The sequence below is a fragment of the Heteronotia binoei genome, chromosome 4 (genome assembly GCF_032191835.1).
Source record: "Heteronotia binoei isolate CCM8104 ecotype False Entrance Well chromosome 4, APGP_CSIRO_Hbin_v1, whole genome shotgun sequence".
NCBI classification, from domain to species: Eukaryota; Metazoa; Chordata; class Lepidosauria; order Squamata; family Gekkonidae; genus Heteronotia; species Heteronotia binoei.
Window position 1 is genome coordinate 8638686 of NC_083226.1, and position 21097 is coordinate 8659782.

General features: G+C 46.9%; 1 protein-coding gene and 1 non-coding gene across 2 annotated transcripts in view; both read right to left on the reverse strand.

Moving 5' to 3' along the window:
* Window positions 1–21097, reverse strand: part of NSD2 (nuclear receptor binding SET domain protein 2) — a 118880-nt gene that overhangs the window by 27094 nt on the left and 70689 nt on the right. Inside the window, exons 9-13 of the mRNA XM_060236754.1 lie at window positions 17838–17919; window positions 16105–16220; window positions 11720–11851; window positions 6477–6600; window positions 3296–3496 (exon numbers count right to left, since the gene is read on the reverse strand). Of these exons, the coding sequence (XP_060092737.1) occupies window positions 3296–3496; window positions 6477–6600; window positions 11720–11851; window positions 16105–16220; window positions 17838–17919 (655 nt within the window). The remainder of the gene's footprint in view (window positions 1–3295; window positions 3497–6476; window positions 6601–11719; window positions 11852–16104; window positions 16221–17837; window positions 17920–21097) is intronic.
* On the reverse strand, window positions 5775–5849 carry TRNAT-GGU (transfer RNA threonine (anticodon GGU)). The gene has a single exon. It is a non-coding gene; the product is annotated as a tRNA-Thr (tRNA).

A 21097-nucleotide genomic window follows, 5' to 3' on the forward strand; every position in this document is an offset into this window, starting at 1 on the left:
CAGCAGCTGCCCTTTCAAGGACAGAGTCTCAGAGCGGCGTACAATCTCTTTTCCCTTCCTCCCCCACAACAGACACCCTGTGAGGTGGGTGGGCCTGGAGAGGACTCTCACAGCAACTGCCCTTTCAAGAACAGAGTCTCAGAACGGCCTACAATCTCCTTTACCTTCCTCCCCCACAACAGACACTCTGGGAGGTGGGCGGGGCTGAGACGGCTCTCACAGCAGCTGCCCTTTCAAGGACAACCTCTGCCAGAGCTCTGGCTGACTCAAGGCCATTCCAGCAGGTGCAAGTGGAGAAGTGGGGAATCAAACCCGGTTCTCCCAAATAAGAATCTGCACACATAACCACTACACCAAACTTCCAATACTTCCTCTGCTATAACGTATAGATCATATGAAGATAATAGCAGACATATAGATAATACGAAGATAACAGCAGACCTATCATTCTTTTAGCTGCAAAATTTTATGCATCTATGATAGATTTTCGCAGCCATTCAAATGGATTCTAGCTTTTCATATATTTTAGAAATCTACTTGAACATAATAAGTTAAGAAGCAGTATGATGTAGAAAGAGACTTCCAATAAGGAAGGGAAGCAACTCCCAACAATCTTCCGGGAAGTGCAGATTAAAGGATGCTAACTGCCTCTATTCAGGGGTGTCAAAACACCCCAAAGGGCTCCTATTAGGCCCCCAAGCAAGGCTGTCATCTGCTTCCTTCTCTCTCTTTCTTCTGCATAACAGCTTGTTTTGCAAGGCCTGCTTAATCGCACAGGAGCTACAGAGCAAAATCTCTATTTTCTTCATTGGCTGAGGATCCTCCCTTTGGCAGGGGGGGGGGGAGATGGAAAGCTGGCTCAATCGCACAGCAGAGCTACAGAGCCAAGCCTCTCCCCCTTCTATTGGCTGAGGCTCCTCCCCCTCCTGGTCCCCTGAGTAAGGAAGAGCCATAGCTTCCTTTGCCCACTTCCCTGGATCCTATGGGAGAAATACAAAGAAAGCACCTTTAAGATCAATGGGTGCTAATATTTTCAGCATGTTTTATTTTAAGGTGGTTTAAAAAAAAAACCCCTTTAATTGTGTTTGTGTCCGTTATAAAGTTTATATCATTTATGTCAGATCTAGACCTCATAACAAATGAGACACCCCTGCTCTACAGCCAGTTTGGTGTAGTGGTTAAGTGTGTGGACTCTTATCTGGGAGAACCGGGTTTGATTCTCCACTCCTCCACTTGCACCTGCTGGAATGGCCTTGGGTCAGCCATAGCTCTGGCAGAGGTTGTCCTTGAAAGGGCAGCTGCTGTGAGAGCCCTCTCAGCCCCACCCACCTCACAGGGTGTCTGTTGTGGGGGAGGAAGGGAAAGGAGATTGTGAGCCGCTGAGACTCCATCCTTGAAAGGGCAGCTGCTGTAAGAGCCCTTTCCAGCCCCACCCACCTCACAGGGTGTCTGTTGTGGGGGAGGAAGGTAAAGGAGATTGTGAGCCGCTCTGAGACTCTTCGGAGTGGAGGGCGGGATATAAATCCAATATCTTCTTCTTCTTTTTCTACACCATTATCCTGAAACTCCCAATAACGTGGTGAATGCATGCCTACTTGGACCAGATGTTCTTGGAGGCTTCTAATACTAACATGTAAACCAGGGGTCCTCAACCTTTTTAAATAGGGGGCCAGTTCACTGTCCCTCAGATTGTTGGAGGGCCGGACTATAGTAAAAACAAAAACTATGAACAAATTCCTATGCATGCTGCGTATATCTTATTTTGAAGTGAAGAAACAAAACGGGAACAAATACAATATTTAAAATGAAGTAAAGTTAAATCAACAAACTTGCCAGTATTTCAATGGGAGTCACTTTGGAGAAGTCACTGTCTGTCAGCCAAGGGCTGGGGGAGGGGGAGGCGAGCTCCAGGCACGCCGCTTACTTTGACGGATGGGCACCGCCGATGCCACCAAAAGTCTGGAACACAGGCCAAGGTTTTTTTTCCCCCCAGGTGTTGTTCTCCTACACTTGTGTGTGCTTCCAGCCAGGCTGGGGGCAGCCACAATAGAGGTATCCCTGTCTGCATGCCTGTTTTCTCAACAACTCTTCACCACACACAACTATATCCCCCCACCCCGCAGAGCTTCCTCAGTGGCCCTTCCATGTGGCGCCACTCGTGCTCCGAAGGGGGCAGTGCCTGAGCACGCCCCCCTCCCACTTCGCCCGCGTGTGCGCCCGAGACGCTTGCTTCCCTGCGCACCCCCAGCCCCAGACTCCGCACAACTTCTCCCAAAGTGAGGGAAAGAGAGCCGAGGCAGAACCCCTCCCCCTTTCCAGGTCAGTGCGGACGCGCCTGCTCGCGTCTCTCTCTCTGGAGCCTCTGACCTTGGACTGCTCCGCCTGAGCCGACCGCCACCTAACGCTGCGGGTCCGAAACAATACAGGGGCAAGTGCGGCAGCTTCCTTCCTCCCTCTCTCCTTCCCTCAGCACCTGCAACTTCACTTCGCCCGTCAGCGCATGCCCTGCCCGCCTCCCTCGCCCTCCTCCTCGCCCCAACGGCTCCTGCCTCGTGCGAGCCCCTCCGCTCACCTCGCCTGCTGCTGCCGCCGCCTCTCTCCCCGCGCAGTTTCGTGCCCAGCGCCGCCGCTGGGAGCTCCAGCCCGAGCCTCCGGCTCGCAGTGATGCTGTGCTGTCCCTCCAGCGGCTCGCTAACTTCCCCCGACCGTGCGCGCCGCACCACGCCAGGCAGCAGCGAGAGGAGAAAGGCGGGGCAGAGAGAGCGAGGGGAGGGAGGGCGCCCGGGGAGGCGTGGTGCCTTTGACCTGCCACCTCCCCTCCGCCAACTGCCGCCGGAGGAGTGGAGTAGAAGGGTCTGGCGGCTGTGGCTGCTGGGCTTCTCGGTCGGGGCCACAGGGAGGAGAAGGAGGAGGCGGTTTCCAGTCAGAGCCCAGCCCAAAGCCGCGGGCTGGTACTTTCCGAGCCCGCGGTGGCTCTCGCGGCTCCCCAGAGGGTTAAGGAATGAGCATCCGCAAGGTTAAAAATAAAAGTTTGATTCAAGTTCCTGGGACTTGCCAGAGCAGGAGGGAGGCGCTGCCAAATCCAGGGGAGGGACCTGGCGGGCCGCATAAACGTCCTCAGCGGGCCGCATCTGTCCCGCGGGCCGTAGGTTGAGGACCCCTGATGTAAACTCTCCATGTCACTAGGCGCCTCCACAGATGACACACGCAGCCTCCCTGTTAGGTGGAGTGAAAAAGCCCCCGCAGAAAATAAGCATACCTGTAAGAAAGCACTTTAAAGAAGCAAACTAAATACCTTTGAATACTTTGGGATTTGAAGGATTAGTAACGTGGCAACTAGCACAGCTATGGAGAGGGCAGCGGAAGCCTCTGTTCTCGAACACCGTCAGGCAGAATTTCTTCACGCAGGTTTCGTGGTAAAATTTCCCACAGTGGGATACGATGCAGCGCTTTACTTCCGATTTTTTTTCTTTACACACAAAACACTTGTGAATGCCTAGTTTTAAAAAAAAAAATTAAAACTCCAAGTTGAATGTTGTTCTCTATAAAGCTTAGAACAAAGTCGACGCGATTTCTGATACACAATCACTTATCAGGAATTAGACGACGGTGTTCATTCCAAGACCTTTCATCCTCATGGTGCATTCTATGTCCATTCTCCCCTCCTTTGCCTGAGGATTCATTTCTTGAACCTTATGAATTCTAGAGCCCACAAACACGCTGTAATAAATGTTGCTACCATTTTAATTATCCCAAGAAGGTCGCTCTAATGATCTGGGGCTTGTCTTCTTCAACTCACCCCCACCCCTATTGACTTAACTTTTTTTTTTGGACCATCTAATGTACAAAATACTTAGCACACAGGTTTCTAATTCATACTGGTTGGATGTTGCTGGGCAGTTTCGGGTTCCAGCTCAGCTGGGAGTTCACAGAGCACTGAGCAAGGCTGGAAAGGGACTAACGTGGACCAGAAATCACCACACGCAGGAGGGAGCAGACGCAGTCAGCGCTAGAAAGGAGAGGAAGTTCCTGACTTAAACAAGCCAGGACAACGACTCATTCTGGCCATCAAGATGGAAGTGGAAAGTGGTCAACTGAAACCTGCCCAAGTAACCCTTCTGGACTAGAAGCACAAGCTTTTTAAATTCATGCATGACTCAAAGGAAGACTGGGATATGCTCTTTTGCACAGCTTACAAATCTCAGCAGCCTGACATTTTGGGAGGTCATCTGTGTGCCCTACCCCTATCCAGTCCTTTTATCATGCAGAACTGGACAAAGCCTTGTGGCTTTATTGCATTCCAGTCCTCGGACACTTGGGTCTTGAAGTCTACAGTTTGCAGAAAAATCCGAAATCTTAAAACAAATGAAACTGGGAGTCAGAACTCCCCAAAATAACAGAAGTAACTCCTATAACTTAAAGAATGCTCACTGAACTCTCAAGAGCCCTTTTGGAGGTTGCGAAGCAACCACAACAATATTATCAAGTTTCTGTAAAGCCAAGCTATTGTGGTGGATGCCATGCAACTAGCCAATGTGCATCTGGGCCAGTGTGTAGAGTTATACTGAACTCTACCTCGTCCACCTCTTGACAATGGAACAGTTTGCTTCATTGTTGCGCACCCTCTCATCTTAAAAGTCCTTGAGGTCAAATGACAGCAGATCGTCCACTTGAACAGTTGATCAGTTATCCTAGTCCCTCGCTGATTTGCACAATGAACTTAAACCATGCTGTCAAATTTTCTACTTGACGAAATCTAAGAATCTGCAATGAGCCAAAGATCCTGGACCTCAGAGCCAATTCATCTGTGCGGAACCACTTTTCCTGTAGAGACTAAAAGCCCTGGATGGTAAGAGACCTACGAAGAAGCTGTTTCTCTAGTTCCATGATGACTTTGCACTTCTGAACACCCCCTCCTGCAACCGCGGAAGAGATGGATGCACCTGGCGGCACCCAGCCTCTATCAGTCACAGGGAATCTTCAGCACAGAGTCAGGAGGTTAAAGATAACCCCTTAAAATCTGGGCTGCACTATAGTCCGGCCAGCAGAGCCAGACCTAATCATCAGACGCTGCCAGATCAGCATTCTCTTCCTCTCCTAAAGCAAACAGCAAAAGGGAGGGAAAAAGCCCTTCCAAATAGTGTAGGAAAATCTTCTTTTTTAATGAACTAGAAATCAGTTATTTTTTTTAATGAACAAGAAATTAGCATATGAACATATGAAGCTGCCTTATACTGAATCTGACCCTCGGTCCATCAAAGTCAGTATTATCTTCTCAGACTGGCAGCGGCTCTCCAGGGTCTCAAGCTGAGGTTTTTCACGCCTATTTGCCTGGACCCTTTTTAGTTGGAGATGCCAGGGATTGAACCTGGGACCTTCTGCTTCCCAAGCAGATGCTCTGCCACTGAGCCACCGTCCCTCCCCTGCTCTCCAAGGTCTCAAGCGGAGGTTTTTCACGCCTATTTGCCTGGGCCATTTTTAGTTGGAGATGCCGGGGATTGAACCTGGGACCTTCTGCTTCCCAAGCAGATGCTCTACCACTGAGCCACCATCCCTCCCTTGACTGGCAGTGGCTCTCCAGGGTCTCAAGCTGACGTTTCTCACTCCTATTTGCCTGAACCCTTTTTAGTTGGAGATGCCGGGGACTGAACCTGGGACCTTCTGCTTACCAAGCAGATGCTCTACCACTGAGCCACCACCTCTCCCCTGACTGGCAGTGGCTCTCCAGGGTCTCAAGCTGAGGTTTTCCACACCTATTTGCCTGGACCCTTTTTTGGAGATGCCAGGGATTGAACCTGGGACCTTCTGCTTACCAAGCAGATGCTCTACCACTGAGCCACAGTCCCTCCCCGTTTTAAGAGATGTTCCTTGATGATAACAGTCATCATGACACCGAAGTGAACCATCAAGTGCACGTTTTTTCCCTTTGGAGTGCCACAGTTGGATATATGGAGTGCCTTGATGCTTTGTGATATACCCTAAGATGGGACTATACTTTGAGCTAGCCTCAACCCACAGGCAATCGTCCTTCATATCTACAGAGAACAGGATCGAAAGACCAAAGACAGGACAATTTTATCCACACACCCCACAAACTTTTACAGAATCCATAGCAGCTAGCCATGGGTGCAAGGCAAGTATATGTTCACAGATAATTCCAGGTTAGTCATGAAGTCATGCAACTCTGTCTTCATGACACTGTCCTGCTTCTGGCCATGCTTGGGAACTCCATTACACATGTCCAGAGGAGGATGCTAGAATCCTGCCAGCTCCTTCTGACCACTGAGCAATACAGAGAAAAAAGCAACTAGGCCGATAGCAGAAGAATAAAGCTTCTCAGTATCACTAACCAATCCTGAGTTTTAAATTTTCCTAAAATTAACGTAAATCTGAGAACACTCAAGTGGTGCTTGAATGATAAAAGTGTGCAAACAAAAACCATACAAATACCGCTGGTCAGCTTGAAGACAACTTGCCTGAAGAGCATTCGCTACAAACAAAGCGTCCTGAGGACTTCCCAGGGAGCCCAGTGCAATTTGCATGGAAAGCACCACAACAGCGTCCTTCACACAACAGCAAATCTCCAGGTTTTTCACAGCGCTTTAAGAGAAAAATTCAGAGTTAGAAATACAGAATGCCAGTGGTTTACTTTCTGCTTCTCAGTTACCTTTAATGTCTTTTTTTCTTTATGACACTCTAAAGACTACATTTCGATTCCGCGTTAACTCATAATATAACCCAAAAGTAGGCTGTTTATCCTGGAAATGCATTAGAAAACAGGGAAGTCCTTACCACAAATTCTTGTCTTCCAAGTGGATTGGAGGGCACTTGGGAACATCCATCCTTCCGGAAAAACAGGTTGCTTACCTGTAACTGATGATCTTCAAGTGGCCATCTGTGCATTTATGCCCATGAGATTCACGGCATGTGCACTGACTTTGATAGTGCTCTGCAAGCTCCAATACAAGAATTTTTTTGCCCTGCTTTTAGGCATGCTTGGGAACTCCATTGCACATGTCCAGAGGAGGATGCTAGAATCCTGCCAGTTCCTTCTGACCACTGAGCAATACAGAGAAAAAGCAACTAGGCTGACAACAGAGGGGAAAGGTGAATGCACAGATGACCACTCGAAGACCATCGGTTACAGGTAAGCAACCTGTTTATCTTTGTCATGGTCTCTGTGCTTCACTCCCATGGGAGAATAGCAAGCTTAGGTGTACCTGGTGGAGGGTGCTTACAAGATCAGTTGCATGTAGACTGCAAAATTAAGCTCCCAACCATCACTCTCCGCCTCTCATGAACATCAAGTGCATGGTGCTGCACAAATGTGTTTGGCATGACCCAGGTAGCTGCTCGGTAAATCTTATGTAGAGGGACCGCCTTCAGAAAAGCTGTGGACATGGCCATCGCCTGTGTAGAATGGGCCTTCAGAGGTCGTGGAAGAGGGCTTCTGGCTTCCAGGTAACATAGTTTAGTGGTTTCCACAAGCCATTTGGAGAGTCTCCGTTCAGGTAACTTATGTCCTTGTCTCTGGTCTGCCTAAGTGATGAACAGATGAGATGTTTTTCGGAGCACACATATTCTGTCAAGGTAGAACAAGAGTGTCCTATGGACATCCACTGAGTGCCACCTCTGCTCCTCTTCCGTAGATGGGTTCGGAAAGAACGTGGGAAGAACCACCTCAGAGTGAGAGTGAAATTCAGAGATGATCTTGGGAAGAAAATGAATGGCTAGAGTCAGGACCACTGCTCCCTCACGAAACTAAAGAAATGGGGGACTGCAACAAAGAGCTATCAGTTCGCTGACCCACCCTGCTGAGGCGACGGCAATGAGGAAAGCTGTCTTCCATGACAAGAGTCTAAGGTCAGTCTTAGCCAATGGTTCGAAGCACCACCATGTGAGCATATTGAGGACTATAGGTAGGTCCCAAGCTGGAACAGGACCTTTTGAAGTAGGGTACAAATGGAGTAGACCCTTACTGTTAGGGTGGGAGAAAACTGTTGCATTGTCTACTCCACAATGGTAAGCTGAAACTGTAGAGAGGTAAACTCTCGAGAGAAGAGTGGTTCAACCCCTGGTCAAGTAAGGATAGCAAGAAGCTGAAAATCACTGATAGCGGCGCTTTCTCAGCGAGTATGCCTGAGCTCACCATAAAGTTCTGAAACATCTTCCAATTGAGTGCATACGATTTCCTAGTGGAAGGCTTTCTACTGTTCTCCATGACTGCCCTCACTCTTGGGGAGAAAAACCTCAGTGGATTCACCATGCTGTTAGTTTCAGGCAGGGGACATTGCGATAGAGGACAGTGCCTCTGTGGTTTAGTGCAAGAGGAAAGGGCTGGGAGGAGGCAGGATTGGGGCCCTAGGATGTAAGAAGGTTTGTCCCTCATGATTTTGTGAAGCACTTATGTAATGAGAGGTATTGGCAGGAACATGTAAAGGAAAGCATTCGACCAGGGGATTAGCAGCTCGTCCCGTAGGGACATTGGGCCCCTGCCACTCCAGGAGCAGAAGAGGTGACATTTCTTTTTCACCCTGTTTGCAAAGACATCTATGAATGGGGAGCCTCCAGTTTGGAAGGCAGGGTTCTGATAACGGCTGCCGAGTTCCCACTCATGTAACACTGTTCCCCCTCAACTTCAAAAGTCTTCTTGAGCGTTTTAGCTTCTCCAGGAGGTGAGTGGTCACAAGGGTGATACTGTTCTGGATACACCATTGCCACAGGGAAATAGTAAAATGACACAGAGTCCTGGAGACCATGCCCCCAACTACTGATATAGCTGAGGACTGCGGTGTCGTTTGTCAAAACTGTCACTACCCTGCCCTATAGGATGGGAAGAAAGGATTGTAAGGCAAACTGAATGGCAAGCAATTCAAGTTGGTGTGGTGGTAAGCCTCCCACGCTGCTCCCACTGAAGTGCCCGAGGTGAGGACCACAGAGAAGCATCCGTGGTTATGGATTCTGTCAGGATGGGATGTTGAAAGGGCTCCTTCCATGAGGTTGCTTTCTGCAGTCCACCAGTCCAGGGAGAGAAGGATTTGGGGTGGTAGAGAGAGGACCATGCTTTGGTGGTTGTAGTGCTTCAGGAACCAAAGTTGTAAAGGTCTCATCATGAATTTTGCAAATACTATCACTCCTATCATTGCTGCTATTAGGCGCAGAAGCTGGATGGGGAATGCAGATGCCAAATGCCTGAACTGTATCTCCTGGATGAGAAGTTTGATTGTCTTGGCTTGGTCCAGTGGGAGGAACACTCTGGCCACCATAGGGTCTAGGATTGCTCCTATGAACTGCACTCTTTGGGATGGCAGCAGGTTTGACTTTTTGAGGTTGATACAAAGTCCCAACTGAACATATGAACATATGAAGCTGCCTTATAATGAATCAGACCCTTGGTCCATCAAAGTCAGTATTGTCTTCTCAGACTGGCAGCGGCTCTCCAGGGTCTCAAGCTGAGGTTTCTCACACCTATTTGCCTGGACCCCTTTTTGGAGATGCCAGGGATTGAACCTGGGACCTTCTGCTTCCCAAGCACATGCTCTACCACTGAGCCACTGTCCCTGGTTTAACAGAGTCAATGTCTCCTGTATGTTTGAGGTCAGCCGCGTTTGTGAGTTGGCCACCAAAAGCCAGTCATCGATGTAGGGGAACAAAATTATGCCTCGAAGTTGAAGGTAGGCAGCCACTACCCACCATCGTTTTTTGAATACACTTGGGACAGTGGAGATTCCAAAGGGCAGAGCAGTGTATTGGTAGTGGTGATCCCCTACTGTGAAACAAAGAAAATGCCTGTGGTCAGATGGAATGCTCACATGGGAGTATGCATCTTGGAGGTCAATGGTTGCCATCCAACAATTCTTAGTACAGGAAGAATTTGTGCAAGGGTTTGCCTGTAGAGACATTACTGACTGCCTGGAAATGCAGGGGGCCTTCTTTGTAACTTCTGGCTGAGAATGACTTTCATTTCTCAGGCTGTAATCTGTAAACTGTGTTGTAATTAGTTAGACCTTCAAAGGAAGGGCTGGGGGGGGGTGGGTAGGAAGCCTGCACGTTTCAGAATTACTTAACGCTATCCATGCTTATTGCTCTCACTTCAGGCAAATCCTCCTAAGGAAGAAGTACGCACTTGTAACACATCAATAAGACTTTCCTTCACAGACGATGTCTATATAAGCGTTACTTGGCAGAACCTCACACCTATGAATGGCAGGAAATTGCTGCATGCTAACCCTATAAAAAAACATACAGCTGTGAGAGCATGACCATACGGAAGGACAGGCTGCTTACCAGCAACCAGTGTTCTTTGAGGGATCATCTGTACGGTCACACACTAACATGAACTGGAGTATGTGCAGAGCCCAACCACAGAAACTTCTACAGGTAAGCTAAGACTTTGTAGTACTGGCTCCCCACCCATTCTTCCCAAGGCATATCCAGGGGAGAAAGCAGCATTTATGGGTAACGTGAATGGGTTGTGAGACTGTTCAAAAGAACACCACTTACGGGTAAGCAACCTAGCTAAAGGTGGGAGCAGGTGTGCTTCATTGAAACAAGGTATTCAGCACTACTTGATGAAAGGTGCATCACTCCATGGAAAAGTCATCATGATGCATGATTCAATGATAGAGAACATAAGAACAGAAGAGAAGCCATGTTGGATCAGGCCAACGGCCCATCCAGTCCAACACTCTGTGTCACATAGTGGCAAAAATTTTTATACATACACACACACTGTGGCTAATAGCCATGATGGACCTCTGCTCCATATTTTTATCTAAACCCCTCTTGAAGGTGGCTATGCTTGTGGCCGCCAACACCTCCTGTGGCAGTGAATTCCACATGTTAATCACCCTTTGGGTGAAGAAGTACTTCCTCTTATCCGTTTTAACCTGTCTGCTCAGCAATTTCATCGAATGCCCACGAGTTCTTCTATTGTGAGAAAGGGAGCAACCAGAAAGATAAACCTGCCTTGTTCTACAGAACTGTATCCCCTTCAAGTCCCGCTAGCCTTCTTGTGGGGAGGAACTGAGGCACACCAGGAGATTCAGATTGGCGTCTAGTTGGAAGCAAGCCTGGACCCAGCAATACTGAAGGGAGACCTGATGGCTGATCCAACTTACCTGGAATTTTTTGCAGCCATTCTGATGAGGCAGAAGATTCTACTGCCGGGCTGACAGAGCAAGTTAAGGCTTTCCCCCGAAGACTAGCCTTTAAGTAACACACTCTTTTTGTTCCACACTACGATCATTTTTTAAATAGCACCTTCTGCAAAAGGGCAGGAAGGGCAATGAAGTTTGTAGAAACCATTGAGAAAAATACTGGAGATCACTGGAACACGTCCTTGCACAGCAATGGCAAGAAATGAACTGAGAGAGAGCCCCGCCCCCCAGCATGTGATTAGGTGAGCGGGAAAAAGGGGCGGTGCTCCCCCTTAGCTTCTAAAGAGAGATGTAAAAGCTGGAAAAATTCTCCAGTGGCTGGCCTGCACAGAAGGCCAAAGATGAACAGATATTCTGTGCGCTTAACATGTCAGGAAGATACAGCGTCTGAACAAAACTGCTTAAAGGAAATGAGCCAAAAATTAATTCTAAGGTGTGTCACCTGATGCTCTAGTAATAGCATTTAGCTGAGAATTTTTAAAAGATTCCTCAGACAAGCTGGTCCATTCTTACATTTTCTTTTGCTGTCTCCAAACTTAGAACCAGGAACCTACTCTTACCTGGCAGACGTATTCCTTCCTTGCAGCAGATCCTCGGTCAGCCTTTTTCGATAACAGAGACAGTTCTGCTTGCACCTCATCTGCACTTTCGTAGGGAGATTCTGGCCGCTCATCCCCTTGACCATCTGAAATCTGAGCACATCAAAGTCCCTGACACAGAGACTGACCAATTACCTGTCCTTAGCAAACGCCCATCCCTGCCCTCCCCAGCCTGTACTCAGTGGAGCAGCATGTGAAAACGGGGGTCACATCATGCTACACAGTGATGTCACTCACACATGATTTTGCAGAAGAGACATCACCATGTTGAGCATTTCAAGAGGAACTCCCCCAATTTCTGCGGTCAGATTGTAGGAATTCTGACAGCATCACTCAACTTGATTTCACTTTTGAGTCTTCCCTGGAAGCAGGCCTCATTTTAGGCAGGAGCTCACAGGAACGGAGCTCCAGAACCTCTAAATTTTAAGAACATAAGAGAAGCCATGTTGGATCAGGCCAGTGGCCCATCCAGTCCAACATTCTGTGTCACAGAAGAACATAAGAGAAGCCATGTTGGATCAGGCCAATGGCCCATCCAGTCCAACACTCTGTGTCACATAAGAACATAAGAGAAGCCATCTTGGATCAGGCCAATGGCCCATCCAGTCCAACACTCCTTGTCACATAAGAACATAAGAGAAGCCATCTTGGATCAGGCCAATGGCCCATCCAGTCCAACACTCTGTCACATAAGAGAAGCCATGTTGGATCAGGCCAGTGGCCCATCCAGTCCAACACTCTGTGTCACATAAGAACATAAGAGAAGCCATCTTGGATCAGGCCAATGGCCCATCCAGTCCAACACTCTGTCACATAAGAGAAGCCATCTTGGATCAGGCCAGTGGCCCATCCAGTCCAACACTCTGTGTCACATAAGAACATAAGAGAAGCCCTGTTGGATCAGGCCAATGGCCCATCTAGCCCAACACTCTGTCACACAGTGGCCAATATATATGTGTGTGTGTGTGTGTGTGTGTGTATATTGTGCTCATTCTTTCTCCCCCTCCCCTCCCTGCTTCTGGGCTCTGTTCTTCAAACCCGCTGTGAGAATTTCGCTGAACTCTAAGATTTGATAAACTTTCTAATGCTTTTCCCCTGCACAAAAAAAAGGGAAAATAGCCAAAACATATAAAGAAGACAGATGCAAATCTTCATGCCACTGTGGCCACACAGGAGAAAATAATTTTAAAAGTATGATGAGAAAAAGGTTTTATTATGACGATTAAAATTCAAGAAGCATTTCAAAGTAGACGCTGAGCTGATGCAATTTAGTGCAGTGATGTCAAGGGGTGTGCAGCACATGCAAATGAGTTGTGCTAATGAGCTCCAGCATCTCCGTTTCTACGAAATGACCCCTGGCTGGAAGTGACAGCACCATCTGCTAACCTTACTGCTGATGCATTATGGGTCACAGAATTTGATGGGTGACAAAAGGTCACTACAAATATTAAAGCACCAGCCCAACCACCTGCTGACCAGGCTCTGACAACTACAGCAAAGTTTCAGGAAGTAGCTGTGTTGGTTTGCAGTAGAACAGCCAGATTCAAGTCTAGGAGCACCTTATAGACCAACAAGATTTGGGGGATATATGCTTTCAAGAGTCAAAACTCCCTTAAGCTTATGCCCCCCAAATCTTGTTGGTTTCTAAGGCGCTACTGGACTCAAACCTACAGAAAGCTTCCTTTAAAAATGTGCATTTCCAAATATCTGGTAAGAAAATTTTAATTAAATATCCAATTCACGAAACGGAAAGATTATTTTCTTCCATATGGCCCTGTGCTACGGTCATCAGGCAGCATTCTTTTGGCTATCCCACCACTTAGGGTGGGCCATCTAGTCAAGACCAAAGGCCAGGCCTTTTCCATCATGGCTGTGGCCAGGGGTGTCAAACATGTGGCCTTGGGGCTGAATCAGGCCCCTGGAGGGCTCCTATCAGGCCCCTGTGTAACTTGGCTGTCATCTGCTTCCTTTTCCTTCTCTCGTTTCCTTCTGCACCACAGCTTGCTTTCCCAAGCTTGCTCAATCACACAAGAGCTACATTTTCTCCATTGGCTGAGGCTCCTCCCTTGGGGAAGAAGGGGGAGAAGCCTCAGCCAAAAGAAGGAAGAGAGGGTTGGCTCAGTAGCTCTGCTGTGCAATTGAGAGAGCCGAGATTGCATGGGAGAGATAAAAAGAAAGCACCATTAAGACTCAAAAGTGCTAATGTTTTAAGTATGTTTTATTTTCAGTTTTTTAAAAAAATCTTTTTGTCTATGTCCTTTATAAAGTTTATAACTCTGCTACCTAGCATGGTAGGTACACGCATGGCCCAGCCCAGCAAGGTCTCATTTATGTCAGATCTGGCCCTCATAACGAATGAGTTTGACGCCCCTGGCTCTGTGGCTCCCTGGAGACACGAGAGGGACCTCCTCCTTGGAGATCTTCTAGCAGACCCTGCAAGGCACGAGGGGCTTGAACAGCAGGCGTCTTTTAAGAGGGAACAGGGGAAGGATTTGGGTTTTATTTTATTTCCGGTTGTTCTATACTATAAGTTTTATTTTGTGCATTGAAATGTTTGGCTTATATTTCACAGATTTGGGCACATAATTCTTTTTTTTTTTTTTTAAACCGCATGGCCCCATGCAACACACTAGCATGTGCAATAACCCAACAGGAAAGTCGTATTATGCAGTTGCAAGGATGGCATGCAAAGGTTCAATCAGGGGTGAGTAGTTCAGTTCCGTTTATTATTACAGTCATTGACCAGAACATTTTAGTCATCTAGAACCTTAAAAACACCTTATAAAAATAAGGGGTGCGGTTTAGTGTAAGGCAGCTTCATGTCTTGTATCAAGAAGAATCCTGGTAGGCATTACTGGGATCTTGCCATGCCTGCCTGACCCCTTGCACCAAGAAGAACTTGCTACAGACAAAATCCTACTACTCAGCACCCTTTCAGGGTTAAAAGTATTCCTGTTAAATAAACCCAGAGGAATTCTGGAGGGGCAGCTGGCTGAAGCAGGACAGCACTAAATGCCCTCCCCCACCAACTGCTACCATTAAATGCTCCCCCCCCCCCTTTTGTGTACTCCTTCCTTGTCCTAGGATAATGGTGCAGATCACATGGTGATGTCCTTAGGAAACAAAACGATGCAAGGACAGGAGCCGGTGATACGGCTAGGAAACCCCAGGGCCTAGAGGATGCTCTCACCCCTCCAAACTGTAGTTTCTACTTGGGTTCAAAAGGGTTTTTGTTGTGCATTTGATTTGCCACGGGATGATGTCTTGGGATTCAGGAAAAATGAAGACTTCCAAGCAGGACAGAACTCTGTGCCTTCCCCAAGACCAAGTGCCTCCTCATTCTGTACCTCAAAGGGGGCCACACTGGCGAACCATTAAATGTATCTGTGTATAATGTGAAGTTTGGCCATCAGCAGACAGAGGGGGAAAAAATTTCTTCACACTTTTGTTTCCTCATGGAAATTCTTCTATTTCTAATGATTAACAACAGTGAATTGGATGCCACTTCCAGGCAAGCTTGACAGTCTCATAAGAGCCTCTTTTAAAGCTATGCGTTAAGAACATAAGAGAAGCCACGCTGGATCAGGCCAACGGCCCATCCAGTCCAACACTCTGCGTCACATAAGAACATAAGAGAAGCCATGCTGGATCAGGCCAATGGCCCATCCAGTCCAACACTCTGTGTCACATAAGAACATAAGAGAAGCCCTGTTGGATCAGGCCAATGGCCCATCCAGTCCAACACTCTGAGTCACATAAGAACATAAGAGAAGCCCTGTTGGATCAGGCCAATGGCCCATCCAGTCCAACACTCTGTGTCACATAAGAACACAAGTGAAGGCATGTTGGATCAGGCCAGTGGTCCATCCAGTCCAACACTCTGTGTCACATAAGAGAAGCCATGTTGGATCAGGCCAGTGGCCCCTCCAGTCCAACACTCTGAGTCACATAAGAACATAAGAGAAGCCATGTTGGATCAGAGAGGCTGTCTCAGCTTTCTTCTGCTTCTTTGGAGCAGGATGTGGTTCAAAAGAAGGCAGAGGCATCATCTTTGTATCTAAAGGAAGCAGGCATTTGGAAGCAGCTGCATCCATTAAAGGTCTTGGAACCTCCCAAACAGAGTTTGCAAGGGTTTTCACACCACCCTCCATGGCAGCCATTTTGTGATTTACACCCCACCTCCCTCCAAAGGCAGGGATTTTGAGCTGGTGTTTACTCCCCTCCATCAAAATTCCAAAGGAGCTCAGTTTAAATTTTGCCCTGTTTTTTGAAGTGATTCCCAAATGTGTTTCTTTTTTAAAATTACAGTATCTTATCTGAATGCCATGATTCATCGGTGTCTTTACCTCATTCTCAGTAAAGGAAGCTGATGGAGATGAGCTTTTGCTATAAGCCAGTTGTGAAGATTCTGTGGCTGAAGCCCGATTCCGCTTCTTCAGTGGTTTACATGCATCTGACAGACCTGTCATTGTGGTAAAATAATTTCTGTTTATCAAATGAACCTGGAACATTAATGTAGCTCCTTGAAGCCAGTAGAAAACGTTCCCTCAAACGCACAGGGAGTCATTTATGCAGCCTTTTAGACATCTGCAATATTGTTGTAAGGCAAACATCAGAAACCGTCATTTTTAATAGGAAGAAATAAGGCAAGTAAACAAATCTGCAGAGTGTCATTTATTACCTTCACATCCCACTCTTCCACCATGGAGCCTGAAATGGCCTATGTGGGTTCCCCCACCCCCGCACATTTTGATAGGCAATGGATTTCCCAATATTTTTGAAGCTATAATAATTGGAGGGTGGCATTTGAAATACAAATTGAGACTTGTTCTTAAGACAAGATGTCCCATATAAGGCCTGTCCCCGCTGACAGAAACTCATTCAGTCCAACTTCAAAAACTTACTGCCTACTTCCTCTCCCCTCTTTGTCGAAATGAACAAACTGCATGAAAAACCATAATAGTTTTGTGGCATCTTACTGTAAAAAGCTTTCCTAAACCAGAGCTTATTTCCTCAGAAGAATTTGATTAATTTAACTCTCATTTATTAAAGTTTCATGCTGCAAATACTGTTGCAATCCTATATATAACTTCCTTGGGAGTAAATCTAAGGTCAGTGAGACCTCCTTCTAAGCCAGCAAGCATAGGAACTGGCTATAATTTGTTGCTCTTTAAGGACAACTACTGTTCAGCTACTTTTCTGGTTTTCTTCTAGATCAGAGGTCTCCAACGCAGTGCCCAAAGGCACCAGGGTGCCTGCCTATACCTTTCCTGGCAGCAGCCCATTTTAGAAAGTGGGCGGTGCCAGGAGAAGATTTTTGCCCAGATTGGCCACTGAAGATTTTATTGGCTGTGCAAATTTTTTTTTTAAATTGCTTTGGCAGAAGCTGCCAGCGCAACACAAGGATCTTCAACTATATGACTGAAGCCATGGCAGCCATTTTGCAGCTGTGCCCACAACACTGAGGGCGATTTCCCACACAGCTGACCGAGGAGCGAAGTCGCTCCTCACCGCGCAGCGTCTGTTCGGATTTCCCACCAGCTGCTCCGCGGAATCAGGAAGTGCCGGACCTTTTGCGTCGCTAACGTAAACTAGGGTTTTAGCGATTTCCATTTGAGACGCAAAAGGTCCAGCACTTCCTGATTCCGCGGAGCAGTTGGTGGGAAATCCGAGCAGACGCTGCGCGGTGAGGAGGGACTTCGCTCCTCGGTAAGCTGTGTGGGAAAATCGCCCAACGTCAGAATTCCAAAGGTGGCTGCAGGCTCAAAAAGGTTGGGGACCCGCAGCCTCGACCAATGAAGTTTAACATTCCAGCAACTACAACTGCTTTCTGCTACGCTCATGCAGGGTTTCAAACATTGCCGACAAGCAGCGATTGAGCACAGGAATGGCAGCTTTCAGAAATATTAGAAAGAGATGTTGCCCAATAACAGGAACAGAGGGAAAAAGCAACTCAAATGGGAAAATTATGCCACAATTATTTCATTAAAAAAAAAATAGCTGGCCCTCTTGAACAAATGGAATGGATAATCATTTCAACTTAAGAAATGTTACATCAAGCTTATTCTAACCACATTACCTGACTGCTTCTTTTGGGAAGAAGAGATTTCTGTGGCCTTAGTGGAGTTTGTTTTTGCGGTTTTGTCATTGCTTGTCTCCCTCTGTCACAAAATAAATAAATAAATAAAATGGAAAAAATTAAAAACTCCTACTTTGGATAAATACGGAAATTCAAGGGTTTTCTGCTAGCAGACAAATGCCTTTGGTTAAGTCACACTGATCATTTAAAAATATAGATTCAATAGTTACAGTGGAATATGGAAAAAAACAACAACACCACAGGTCTGTACCAGTTATCTTATTTATATGGATCAGCTCAATAGGTTTGTAAGAACAGATACAATGATTCTGCATGGTCAAGGACTTCCACTTGACTTCCACAAGGACTTCCAATGGCTTCCACTTCCACAAGGACTTCCAATGGCCCATCCAGTCCTCCTCTTGCAGCAGAATCTAATAAGAGCCCTGCTGGATCAGACCAGCAGTCCACTTAATCTAGCATTCTGTCTCACATGGCAGCCAACCGGTTGCCCTGGAGGGCCAGCAAACGGGTCTTCCCCTGAAACTACCTCCTTACACTGGCTTGCTGCTTCTGTACATGAAGGTCCCCTTAACTCGCCATGGCTAACAGCCATTGATAGACCTCTTCTCCATGTACGTCTCATCCCTTTTCCCACTCATCAATGCCCATGGCCATTGCTACGTCCACTAACCATGAATTCCACAATTTAATTACTTGTTTAGTAAACAAATATTTATTTTGTCTGCCCTGAATCTATTGCCCATCAATTTCGGGTTACCCCCCCACCCCAGTTCTATATGGGGAAAGGAGAAAAAGTTCTCTATCCAGTTTGTTTAACTATTGCATAATACGACAAACCTCTATTATGTTTCTCCAAACTAAAAACTCTCAGAATCTCCATAAAGTTTCCTCTTAAGAAAGGTGATCTCCAACTTCTTAATCCCCTCTCTCCCAGGAATAGGATTTCTGGGGACGTTTCTGGCTGCTTCAGGAGTGTAAGCGATTGCAGCTGTGGAAACGTGCTGGACTTATCCCATTATCTGTATTTTTTTTTTCATTTTAAAACCAGACACGTAAACATTTATAAAGTCACCTGCAAGTTTGTAGTTCAAAACTGCATATTAATTTTGAATGTTGGTTCCCAAATTCACTGCTTATTATTCAGCATTAGTTGAAAAAGTATATTAGAGCGAAACCTACCCCCATTCAGCTATTTAAGAGCGGAAATCAACCGGGGGGGGGTGGTGGTGGTGGAGGTCATGAACCTAAAGCCAGATGAAGAAGCACCTTCCTCTTCAGAGGAAAGGCAAGATAAAATTACAGAGATAATACTTCAGTGGTTTGGCTGGACAGAACATTTATTTCAAATTGTTCTTGTTCCAAAAGATGCTATTTGGTCAGAACTTCCTTGTACTACTTTGAAGAGCATAATATTCACTCTGCGGTGATTTTTACTGGGGAAGGAGGGGAGAGAAAACTGTAGCACCAGCATCTTAGAACAGAACCCAACAGCATATGTATAGTACATTTTTTTCTATTATGACTGTGACAGCCAGGTACTGCATTTTTGCTCAAGGTATGCATATCTAACTCCTACTTGAAACTGTACTGCATTAAATGAATGCTGTGTGTATCCTGCAATGTATTAAGTTTTCGCTTGCAACATGCACGGTTTTCTGAGGCCCAAGAGCATGGCGCAGGGCTTACATCACCAGAAACAGGTCCAGATCTTCCATCATTATGAGCAGCTAGGGTTGCCAGTTCCAGGATGGGGATTTCCTGGAGGTTTTGTGGTGGAGTCTCAGGCGGGGAGAGGTCTCAGATGAATACAGTGCCATAGAGTCCACCAAAGTGGCCATTTTTTCTAAGAGGACAGACCTCTATCATTTGAAGTTTAGCTGTAATGCCAGGAGATCTCCACGTTTCCCCTGGAGGTTGGCAACCCTATGAGCAGCACTGAAGTGAAACTAACAGAGGCTGAAGCAGGCATTTGGTGGTTTCCAACAAAGGCTGAGGAAGGACCAAGAGCATCCAGCAGTACTGGTTGGCAGTCTCTGTTTCTTCCTCACCTCCCTGATACACCCTTCCCTCCTCTACCTTGCTTTTATATTTTTTGCCTTACCTGTTCCTCCCTCTCTAGTATCACTTTTTCAATCCCATCCCATCTTATCCCTTACAGTTTATTTTCCCCTCCCCCAACCAAGGCTGAGAATTCTCAGAAAAGTCAGAAAGTAAGATCTGTGCTGTTTAAACATAAGAGAAGCCATGTTGGATCAGGCCAATGGCCCATCCAGTCCAACACTCTGTGTCACATAAGAACATAAATGAAGCCATGTTGGATCAGGCCAATGGCCCATCCAGTCCAACATTCTGTGTCACAGAAGAACATAAGAGAAGCCCTGTTGGATCAGGCCAGTGGCCCCTCCAGTCCAACATTCTGTGTCACATAAGAACATAAGAGAAGCCATGTTGGATCAGGCCAATGGCTCATCCAGTCCAACTCTCTGTGTCACAGAAGAACATAAGAGAAGCCATGTTGGATCAGGCCAATGGCCCATCCAGTCCAACACTCTGTGTCACATAAGAACATAAGAGAAGCCATGTTGGATCAGGCCAGTGGCCCATCCAGTCCAACACTCTGTGCCACATAAGAACATAAGAGAAGCCATGTTGGATCAGGCCAGTGGCCCATCCAGTCCAACACTCTGTGTCACATAAGAACATAAGTGAAGCCATGTTGGATCAGGCCAATGGCCCATCCAGTCCAACACTCTGTGTCACAGAAGAACATAAGAGAAGCCCTGTTGGATCAGGCCAGTGGCCCCTCCAGTCCAACATTCTGTGTCACATAAGAACATAAGAGAAGCCATGTTGGGTCAGGCCAGTGGCCCATCCAGTCCAACACTCTGTGTCACATAAGAACAGAAGAGAAGCCCTGTTGGATCAGGCCAGTGGCCCATCCAGTCCAACACTCTGTGTCACATAAGAACATAAGTGAAGCCCTGCTGGAACAGGCCAGTGGCCCATCCAGTCCAACACTCTGTGTCACATAAGAGAAGCCATGTTGGATCAGGCCAATGGCTCATGCAATCCAACACTCTGTGTCACACAGTGGCCAAAAATTTATATATAAAATACACACACACACACTGTAGCTAATAGCCACTGATGGACCTCTGCTCCAATTTTTATCTAACCCCCTCTTGAAGCTGGCTATGCTTGTAGCCGCCACCACCTCCTGTGGCAGTGAATTCCAC